At 40.0% G+C, this 11,332-nt stretch overlaps 1 protein-coding gene across 2 annotated transcripts; it reads left to right on the plus strand.

Moving 5' to 3' along the window:
- Positions 1-1,097: 1,097 nt before the first annotated feature.
- LOC103405373 (uncharacterized) lies at positions 1,098-11,020 on the plus strand. Of its 2 annotated transcripts, XR_003770635.2 has the most exons (9): positions 1,178-1,341; positions 1,690-2,005; positions 2,636-2,833; positions 2,975-3,247; positions 3,741-3,843; positions 8,420-8,538; positions 9,192-9,368; positions 9,597-10,650; positions 10,784-11,020. XR_003770635.2 is itself a non-coding variant. In XM_008344355.4 (8 exons), the coding sequence occupies exons 2-8, from the start codon at positions 1,703-1,705 to the stop codon at positions 10,419-10,421; spliced, it is 1,998 nt and encodes a 665-aa protein (XP_008342577.2). In that variant the 5' UTR covers positions 1,098-1,341; positions 1,690-1,702; the 3' UTR covers positions 10,422-11,020. The 2 variants fall into 2 exon arrangements, 1 of the variants encoding a protein (XP_008342577.2); XM_008344355.4 differs by having other exon boundaries at positions 1,098-1,341; positions 9,597-11,020.
- The last annotated feature ends 312 nt before the right edge of the window (positions 11,021-11,332 follow it).

An 11,332-nucleotide genomic window follows, 5' to 3' on the forward strand; every position in this document is an offset into this window, starting at 1 on the left:
AAAGCCCAAAGGAACAAATGCTTCTAATCATAAGGAAAATAGTATTTTAAGGTCAAGTGAGTATACTTCAGGATAATCCCTTTGAGTTTGACATAATTCCAAAGAGGACTAACATTGTTATAACTCAGAAAGTTTATGCATATCAATTCCCCGAACAAGCTTCTGGAAAGTAAACTTCGGTAATGACTTATGAAGAGATCGGCCAAGTTGTCTTAGGAATGGATTTGCTTGACTTCAATTTTCTGATGTTATTGTTGTTGATGAGACAAAAGAATTTTGGCACAATATGCTTGGTGTTGAAGACAGTTATGGGTAAGATGTTCTTTTTTACATAAAAACCTGAATTCATCAAATATAAAAAACATAATAAAATATAGCAATAAAGTTTTTGGTGTACGAATTAGGGGTGGGTTAAAAAAATCGAAAACCGAAAAAAAGGGGACCGAACACCTAACCTAAATTGAAAAATCGAAAACCAAACAAAAACCGAACCGAACAGAACATAACCGAGTCTCTTTACACTTTATGAATGTATGCTATGATGTTTCTTTTGTGAAACTTTGTTGCCAAGTATGAAACGAAGTCTAGGGCTTTTTCAAGGGGTATAGTTGGTTCAATTAGGGAGGTTATTCCATTGATTATAGAGGAAAGTTGGAAGGCGGCTTCCAAGAAGCCAATTTATATTGAGTATGCAAATGATGTGCTTGAGTCTGTTTTGGAACTTGAAAGAGCTTCTCTATTTGTTTGCTTTCGAGGTTGTTAATAGAATAATATTGGTTTATCTAATCTTGATATGTATAACTACCTTCCTACTTTCCTCATTCTCTTATTATTAGTCTACCAATGCAAGCCTTTTTCTAAATTCCATATTAAAAAAAAAATTTGTGTTTTATAAACTAAAAAAACCGAAAGCGAACAAAAAAAAAAAGGGAATTGAATAAAACCAAACAGAAAAAAAAATCGAAAGAAAATCAAACTGAACCGAAAATTTGATTCTATTTCTGCTTTGGCAAAAAAAAAAAAAAAAAAAATTTGAATGAAACCGAACCCACCCCTACATATCCCAGTAAGGTCGGTTTCTAATTGCCACATCCTTCCCCACTCACCGTCTTCCCACGCCCGCCACGTGTCCTGAAACAAAACTACGCCCCCGCCTGCCGTTTTGCTTCAAAGCTGCGCGAAAGTTCTCAAACTCTCCGTGCCGAAAAAACGAAGAAACGCAGAATTTAGAGGCTCTCTCGTTCTCGTCGAAGAATCAAATCCTTTCTATTTTTAATGCCTTACGCTCGAAGATAATCTCAATCAATTCCATTTAATTCACGCCACAATCGATCTCTTCAGGTGCGCTTTCTCTTTGCCTTTGGATATTATTGTATCAAATTCCACCAAATGTCTCTCGGATTTCGGATTTTTGGGGTTTTGATGTTCAAACAATTTCTGATTTCAATCAGCTTTTTTCGAATTTTTGTCCTGACCTTATTGGGTTTTCGATTTTATTCACTTTTTCTGCCGAAAAAAAACCCCAAAAAAGATTGCTTTTTGATTGGTTTGGTTTTAATTTTATTTAATTCTAGCGGTGATTAAGCGGGAAAATTCGATTAATATTTATTTTATTTGGGGATTTTGGATTGAGGGGTTTAGTTAAAGTTGAATTTTGATCATATTCTTGTTAAATTTGTATTTTTGTAGGGATAGTAAGCTAATGGCAACTGCAACTATGGCCACCGCAGCCGGTGCAGCTGCTCTTTTGTATTATACGTTGAATCGTAAGTTACAGTCCCCCCTGTCGGGTGGCGATGATGTCGAAGATGGGCGTGGTGATGTGCCCAAACATGCTCCTTTGGGAATTGAACGCGTTTCGCATAGGTTAATTCAAGCCCCGGCTACATGGCTGGAGACCATTTCGACTTTGTCGGAGACGCTTAGGTTCACTTACTCCGAGACTTTGGGGAAGTGGCCTATAGGGGATTTGGCATTTGGGATTAGCTTTCTCCTAAAGAGGCAGGTAAAATGTTTTCATGGACATGGTTTCTTTACTGTGCCGATTTCAGTGTTTATATCGATTTCGTTATTATTGCATGGGTTTTGCGTTATGTGCTGAAAATAGTGGTTACATACGTAGATTTTATAATTGTGGCATGCGGGGTTTGTGTTGCTTAGATGGTTGCTTTCAATATGGCGAGATTTTAGTTTTAAGATTCATGATAGACGGATGTTGATTTTACACAAATCATTAGTATTTTTTTTATCTGAATATAATACTCAATCTAGAGATGGAAAAAAGGGTGGTTGAATTATGGAAAGCATTCTTCTAACTGAGTGTTAAAAACAGAATTGGTGAAAAATGTGACACTATACTCTGCAGCTTTCGCAAATTTTTTTGGAAGTTTACCTATGATTAGCACTTCTTTACGATACTAACAGAACCAAGAAAGGAATTATTCAGAAGTGTTTGTCATTCTGGAGATAAATAGACTCGCAAGAAAAGAAAAAAAATGTTACATGACATGCTATCCTTCTTGTATTTATTGTTTGTTTATATGAGCTCCTATCTGGTATATACCAAGTAGTCATTTTTCTTCTATTGTCTGGTTGGAAGAGTGATATTTGATAATAACTCGTCTGTATGGTGCAGGGAAACTTACATGTTCATGGTGTATTTGGTGGAATAGACAGTCAACAGCTAAAAGGATCTCAAACAATTGCTGAACTCAAATACCTCTTAAACTTACTGACATTGTGTTGGCATTTTTCGAAGAAACCTTTTCCATTGTTTTTAGAGGAGACAGGCTATTCAAAAGAAAATGTTCTTCTCCAGGAACCCAAAGCAGGAGTAGGTTATTTTATTAGATATTGTTACTGTTGTACTGATCGTTGGTCAGTGTCTTTATGCACTATTTTACTCTCAATGGCATAAAAAATTAATTTAGCACTATCTGTTAATATCAAATTCTGTATTTACTGTGTTCTGCAGATCTTGAAGCCTGCTTTTACAATTCTTGTTGATCATAATAAGAAGTGTTTTCTCTTGCTGATTCGTGGAACCCATAGTATTAAGGACACTCTGACGGTTGCAACGGGAGCTGTTGTACCATTCCATCACAGTGTTGTACATGAGGGAGGAGTCAGTAATTTAGTTTTGGGTTATGCACATTGTGGAATGGTTGCAGCTGCTCGATGGATTGCAAAGCTTGCAAAACCTTGCGTACTAAAAGCACTTGAAGAATATCCTGACTATGAACTTAAGGTAATGGCATAAGTGTGGATGTTCTCTATTTTACTACTCATCTTAATTAGTCAATTAGTAGATATTGTTATGTTGTTAAATTAAACGACTCTGATGTTTTAGTTCCTAGAAAGTAAACATTTTCATGAGACATCTTGGCTCTGATACCTTTCAGTATCATTTTTGTTGATATATATATATATATTTTTTTTTTTTTTGGCATCTGTAAAACTATGTCCCTGAAGCAGCTTTGCTACTGCAGGTGATGGGTGGGGATTTATTGATTAGCTGATTAGTTATTTCAGCAGTCTTCTCGTGTTAACTGTATTATCAATTACACAGACCATATGGCTAGCAGAAGTTTCTTCTTGGAACTTGATCAAACTAACAATATTTTGAGTAGATTCATGTAAACATATTGTTCAAATGTTTCTTCTTAACCCATTTGATAGCTTCGAACAATATTATGGTCCACAAGATCAAAATATGTATAACAAATAATTGTTTCTGACAGATTGTAGGGCATTCTTTGGGTGGAGGCACTGCCGCACTTCTAACATATATATTGCGGGAGCAGAAAGAACTTTCAACAACCACCTGTGTGACGTTTGCTCCAGGTTTGTGTTCGTTAAATGTCATGGGCTAATATTAATTTCAGTGCTGCGCATCAAATTGGGTTCCTTTTTTTATTTTTTGTATTCTGAACACCAAAATTTTCTTAGTTGTATTATTTTGTTCTGAATTTGGATGCTTGTTTAGTTGGATATCTATAAACTAGCTAGAGCAAGGGAAAAGAAGACAAGGGACCTAAACCAAGTGAGGTGCATCAAGGATGAGGATGGAAAGGTTCTTGCTACAGAGAACGCGGTTAAAGACAGATGGAAATGTTATTTTTATAATCTTTTCAATGAAGGACATGAAAGGAGTGCTTCTTTAGGGGAGTTGAGTAACTCAGAAGAGTGTAGAAACTACTCTTTTTATCGTAGAATTCGGAAGGAAGAAGTGGTTGTAGCTTTGAAGAAGATGAAGCATAGAAAAGCAGTAGGCCCAGACGATATACCAATCGAAGTGTGGAAAGTTTTGGGAGAGACAGGTATAACATGGCTCACTGACCTTTTCAATAGGATTCTGAAAACGAAGAAGATGCCAAATGAGTGGCGAACGAGCACTTTGGTGCCTATCTACAAGAATAAGGGCGATATACAAAATTGCATGAACTATAGGGGTATTAAGCTAATGAGTCATACAATGAAGCTCTGGGAGAGAGTCATTGAGCATAGATTGAGGCAAGGGACACGGGTTTCGGATAACCAATTCGGGTTCATACCAGGGCGCTCAACCATGGAGGCAATCTATCTCTTACGAAGATTGATGGAAAGATATAAAGATGGGAAAAAGGATTTACACATGGTCTTTATAGATTTGGAAAAAGCGTATGATAGGGTCCCAAGAGATATTCTTTGGAGGATTTTAGAGAAGAAAGGAGTACGAGTAGCATATATCCAAGCTATACAGGATATGTATGAAGGAGCAAAGACTGCCGCAAGAACTCATGAAGGACAAACCGAAAGCTTTCCCATAACTGTAGGATTACATCAAGGTTCATCCTTAAGTCCTTACCTTTTTGCGTTGGTAATGGATGAGTTAACAGGACATATTCAAGATGATATTCCTTGGTGTATGCTTTTCGCAGACGATATAGTGTTGATAGATGAAACTCAGGAAGGGGTAAATGCAAAGCTTAACCTTTGGAGAGAAGTGTTGGAATCTAAAGGTCTTCGCCTAAGCCGATCAAAGACAGAATATATGGAGTGCAAGTTCAGTGCAAATGGAGGCCAAAACGAGTTAGGGGTGAGGATCAGAGATCAAGAAATAACAAAGAGCGACCGTTTTCGTTATCTAGGATCTATCTTGCAAAAGAACGGAGAATTAGATGGAGATCTCAACCATAGAATACAAGCTGGATGGATGAAGTGGAAGAGTGCATCAGGCGTGTTGTGTGACCGCCGTATGCCACTAAAGCTCAAGGGAAAATTTTATAGGACGGCAATAAGGCTGGCGATGCTGTATGGTACAGAATGTTGGGCGGTGAAGCATCAACACGTACACAAAATGGGTGTAGCGGAGATGAGGATGCTTCGTTGGATGTGTGGGCACACGAGAAATGATAAGATTAGGAATGAGGATATCTGGGGTAAAGTAGGAGTAGCCGAAATTGAAGGAAAGATGAGAGAAAATCGGTTACGGTGGTTTGGACATGTGCAAAGAAGGCCTACTGACGCTCCGATTAGAAGATGCGACTATGGGACAGAGGTTCAGGGCCGAAGGGGTAGAGGAAGACCTAGGAAAACTTTGGAAGAGACCCTAAGAAAAGACTTAGAGTACTTGGATCTAACGGAGGACATGACACAGGACAGAACACAATGGCGTTCTAAGATTCATATAGCCGATCCCACTCAGTGACTTGGATTTTCCAAGTCTCCAACCGAGAAGTTTTCCTCACTCGGGAAATTAAGGGAACACTACCTCAACCTACATGCTCCACTCACAAAGCTTCAACATACAAGCTTCAACAAAAGAAAATTCAAAGAACTTAGTGAAGAAGGCTTTGGTGTATTTAACACAATACGTGGAAATGAAGGAAAACTTATTTATTGATAGCCCCGATAAGTTACAAATATGTACATATACTTGAGTCAAAATAAACAAACAAAAGGGAGCCTTCACAAAGGTTGCTTAGGAGAAGTCTCAGCAGTCGGTAGAGCCCCAGAAAGAGAAGGCACCGGAGGGGGATCATTCGGAGCCTCAGTACTGGACAGAACCCTAGAAGGAGGAGGCATCAGAGGTTGATCATTTGGAGCTTCATTAAGCGGTACAGCCCCAGAAGACGAAGGCAATAAATGCCTTTGGAACAAACCCACAAATCTCTGATGATCAAGTAAAACCTGATCATCAGATTCCTTCATCTGGTCAAGCTTCCTCTTCATGTTTGTAGCATAGTCATGTGTGAGCCGGTGCAACTGTTTATTCTCATGCTTGAGCCCTCTAGTCTCCTGTTTGAGACTCATCACTTCAGCCGCCAATGATTCAACTTGGCGGGTTCGAGCAAATAGGCGTTGGGCCATATTAGACACAGAACCTGCACACTGAACACTGAGAGCCAGAGAATCCTTAACAGCCAACTCATCAGACCGTTTGGAAAGTAGTCTGTTATCTTTGGGAGTGAGAAGGTTCCTGGCCACTACCGCAGCGGTCATATCATTCTTCATCACGGAATCCCCAATGGTAAGAGGACCAGTAGGGGAGACAAAGGATGGGCGCCATATGTTGTCTGGAGAAGGCGAGGCTGCCTCTTCAACAAGGTTCAAGTCAAAACGACGGTCGGAGGGGCCAGACATTTTCAAAGGTGTTGAAGAGAGAAGAGGTCGGACAAATCAAGATCTTAGAAGTGCAAGAATGGAGCTTCTACTGGTGGATATTCAAGTGTGCTTTGGAACTTAATGTCAGCCCCTATAAAAATTTGCACTCGACGAAGCTTCAGAAATCGAAGAGGCGCCTGCTCAGAAATCGAAGAGGCGTTTGCTTTCTCAAAAGCTGGGCTGCTCAGAGATCACGAGGGTCGATCTCAGAAATCGAAGAGGCGTTTGCTTTCTCAAAAGCTAGGCTGCTCAAAGACCACGAAGGCCGATCTCAGAAATCGAAGAGGCTTGCTTTCTCAAAAGCTGGGCTGCTCAGAGACCACGAGGGCCAATCTCAGAAATCGAAGAGGCACCTACTTTTTCAGCCTTGTCAGCATCTGTCACACGCACACTCAGCTTTGCGGAAATTATGGGCATTCTGTCGAAGATTTCTGGCGAAGTAGAAAGCACATGAATCGTACTGTTCAATCACCCACTTCCCACACGCAACAGTAGCTCATGGGTACCACAGATAACTTTGCCAAAGTTCTCTGACAAAGTTGAGACACGTGAAGCTTGCAGCTCCCACTACATCGCTCTGACCAAGAAGGGTAAAAGAATAGCAAAGAAATAACACTAACAAAGTTTAGACACATAAATTTTGAAGGTCTAGCTACCATATTATTACCCACAAGGGTAAAGGAACAGTACCACTGATGGATAATTGGAAAGTCCCGGTGTGTCAACCTCTGTGCTTCGTGGCAAGGTAGACTAGCAAACATGCCCAACCTTTACTCACATTCGAGAAAACACTCCCAACAAGATTGCTTGCTCCAAAATCGAAGAGGCACCGCCCTCCGAATCTCGAGAGCCAGACTCCCAACATGACTTGAGATCATTCTCCCACAATATTTCCTAATGTCATTTGTACTAAATCATTCACTTGTACTCACTAAAGGAGAGCTTGAACCTATGTACTTGTGTAAACCCTTCACAATTAATGAGAACTCATCTATTCCGTGGACGTAGCCAATCTGGGTGAACCACGTACATCTTGTGTTTGCTTTCCTATCTCTATTCATTTATATACTTATCCACACTAATGACCGGAGCAATCTAGCGAAGATCACAAAAAGTGACCGTTTTCGCTACCTAGGATCTATCTTGCAAGAGAACGGAGACTTAGATGGAGATCTCAACCATAGAATACAAGCTGGATGGTTGAAGTGTAAGAGTGCATCCGGCGTGTTTGTGTGACCGTCGTAGGCCACTGAAGCTCAAGGGAAAATTTTATAGGACGGCAATAAGGCCGCGATGTTGTATGGCACAGAATGTTGGGTGGTGAAGCATCAACACGTACACAAAATGGGTGTAGCGGAGATGAGGATGCTTCGTGGGAGGTATGGGCACACGAGAAAGGATAAGATTGAGAATGAGGATATCCGAGGTAAAGTAGGAGTAGCCAAAATTGAAGGAAATATGAGAGAAAATCGGTTCCGGTGGTTTGGACATGTGCAAAGAAGGCCTACTGACGCTCCGGTTCGAAAATGTGACTATGGGACAGAGGTTCAGGGCCGAAGGGGTAGAGGAAGACCTAGGAAAACTTTGGAATAGACCCTAGGAAAAGACTTGAGTACTTGGATCTAACGGAGGACATGACACAAAACCGAGCACAATGGCGTTCTAGGATTCATATAGCCGACCCCACTTAGTGGGAAAAGGTTTTGTTGTTGTTGTTGTTGTTGTTGTGAGTATTTCTATTAGCTCTAACTAGTAACCATTTATAACAATGCAGCTGCCTGCATGACGTGGGAATTGGCAGAATCAGGAGCTGGTTTCATTACTTCTGTTATCAATGGAGCTGACCTAGTGCCCACGTTCTCTGCTGCGTCAGTGGATGATTTGCGTGCTGAGGTTATGTTCTTAAACTCTGTGATTGAGTGCTTGATTGACTACCTTATTGGATTAGAGGTCCTTGGGAGATTGCTATCTTTGTTGTGGGGTGAATGATGGTTATCTTGTTGACTAAATATGCTGATTTTGATGAGGGACGGCACTTCTTGAATAGGGTCAAAACTACTATATAGTCCCTATAAATTGACTTGGACAAAGTTTATAGTACTCAAGACTTTTATTTGTTGCTGCTGATAAAGCTTTTCTCTGTACATTTTTGGTTCTTCTAAATAGTTTGTGTTCTTACCGGTGATTTTAGTCCAATTACGGAAATGCTCTTTACTCTAGTACCATCTCTGCATGCTCTTTTCTCATTTCTCTTTGAGTTATTGTGATATTTACTGGAATAAATGGGCTTTCGGCAAGAATTAATGATATTAGTTGAGTTTGCCCAATATTTTTTTTCATGATACCTTGTTAGCTCCTAAATTTTTTTCTCTATGCATCCATTCAGTGCTGGTTCTCTGGCTTGTTGGTACTTGAAAAACTTGCATGCTTTCTGTAGTTTTATTGAAGCATTCCAAATGCTTATGATATTCCTTTTATTGATCTACTGTATATTTCTTTCTAAGTTCTAACGTATTGTTTTATAAAATATTGTTATCTTTTTACAGGTTACGGCATCTGCTTGGATAAATGACTTGAGAAATCAGATTGAGCAGACAAGAATTCTTAGCACTGTCTATCGATCTGCCTCAGCTTTGGGTTCACGGCTTCCCTCCATTGCCAGTGCTAAAGCAAAAGTTGCCGGGGCAGGGGCAATTCTACGCCCTGTTTCCAATGGTACACAGGTAACCTGTTTTCTTTTAATGTAGTTTTGTCGCACACCATATTTTTTCCTTTCACAATCTTGTAATCAACTAAATACTTTTGATATGTGTCATGTCTCGTGACATATGTCTGGTGACATTCTTGTTATAGAAGCTTTCAACCTTGTAATTCGGTGATTGGAACTTTGAATCTGTGCTCCTCTTCTACTTAATCATTTGATTGGCTTGTGAAACTTTCTGATTTCACAGGTCGTTATGAGAAGAGCCCAGAGCATGGCTCAGGCAGCATGGACTCGTCCTTCCCTTGGCTTGTCATCATGGTCGTGCATGGCTCCTCGTCACCGAGCCTCGGTTGCTCATTCAAACTCAAATGATGAAGGAAGTTCTGCCGGATCCTCCGGTGGCAGCACAGAGACTTCTGACCCTCTTCTTACACCCCCCAAGAGAATCACAAGCTCAGCTGCCATTGAAACCATCGACCTTCCTGTATCTTCATCTGTAGGAATGGACTGGACTTCAGGGATTGATTATTCTTATTCTGATAGAATGCGTCAAGACACTGATGGTGAAGTCAGTGATGAGCGTGAGGGGCTCACAGACCATGATAGACATGAAGACCGTATGACAGAGGTTGAATTGTGGCAACAACTTGAGCTTGAGCTTTATGATAGAACAGAAGGTGAGGATGCCGATGTGGCAAATGAAATAAGGAATGCAGAAAATGAAATACGGGAAGAAGAAGAAGCTGCAATAGCGGAGGCAAGCGATGGTCAGCCCGAGCGCTCTGCTCCTGACATGAAGGAAGCGCATAGATTTTTTCCTGCAGGGAAAATCATGCATATTGTTACCGTTTACCATGGTGGTGCTGATAGTGAATCGAGCCACTCGGGCAATGAGCAGCCAGAAGAGACTAGGGTTGGTATTTTCCTCACTCCAAGATCTCTGTACAGTAAGCTGAGGTTGTCACAAACCATGATTAGTGATCACTTCATGCCGGTATATAGAAGACAGATTGAAAAGTTAATTAAAGAACTCGAGGAAGAAACAGCTTCCATCGGAGAAGTGGTATTATAGGAAAGGAACATTGGAATAACAATTCGTCTATACCCTCTGCACCGGACGTGGATTTTTGCCCCTATAAATTTTGAATCTGAGCTGCATAGAGACAGAAATCGTCCTTCATTTGCGTTGCTGCAATGTAGGAAGAACGGCGATAGCTTGATGCTGCAACTTTCAAATCGAAGAACCATGGATAAAGCAGCATGCAGTTCCGAAAATCTTCGTCATCTGTAAATTAGTTGAGGTGCTACTGTTGATTTATTTGTTTTCTTTTCCTCTTCAAATTTAGGTGGTAGGCTACTTTTAGTAATTTTTATGTTGAACTTGTGGGTTCTACTATGGGCTCTCTGCGCCCTGATCGACATTAGTTTCTTCAGTTGCAGGAGAAAGGCTTCCGTGGCAGGGAAGGCTATGTGTAAGTTTTTCTTCATATGAATTTGTGGGATTTGCATGGGACGCAACGGGGGTATACGTGCCATGGAAATTGCTCTCTAGCTATAAGGGATGCGGTAGGAGTTTGCCATATTAATTTTGTTACAGAGACTTTAAACATCTTCCTTGAGATATCATAAGCAGGCAAATATGGCAATGTAAATATTAATTGTTTTGCTAAATTTTGCAGATTTTCTATTAGCACTTCACGTATTGTATTGCTGAATAAATTCACAACTTTTTTATAAATTGATTTATATACCCTACAATATTAAATGACTATTTAGGCCCTTAAGGAAATGAAATGTCTTTTTTTTTTAAATATTTTTTAATGCACCCCAAATCATAACACGAGGCAAGTGGTTATTTACCATAATGGTAGAAAGGTATTAAGCTTTTGCATAATTGCGTGGATTCAAATTTTATTGGTGGTTAATCTAACAAAATTTATTGTTTGACAAAAAAAAAAAAAAAAAAAACATGAGGCGGTTTAC

Source organism: Malus domestica, chromosome 17, assembly GCF_042453785.1.
Source record: "Malus domestica chromosome 17, GDT2T_hap1".
Lineage (NCBI taxonomy): Eukaryota > Viridiplantae > Streptophyta > Magnoliopsida > Rosales > Rosaceae > Malus > Malus domestica.

What these genes read in the sequence shown, in the direction of transcription:
- LOC103405373 (XM_008344355.4), top strand. Translation starts at nt 1,703, where the DNA reads ATGGCAACTGCAACTATGGCCACCGCAGCCGGTGCAGCTGCTCTTTTG. An exon ending in GCTTTCTCCTAAAGAGGCAG is followed by an intron (nt 2,006 to 2,635) that starts GTAAAATGTTTT and finishes TGTATGGTGCAG; the next exon opens with GGAAACTTACATGTTCATGG. An exon ending in CTGTTTCCAATGGTACACAG is followed by an intron (nt 9,369 to 9,596) that starts GTAACCTGTTTT and finishes CTGATTTCACAG; the next exon opens with GTCGTTATGAGAAGAGCCCA.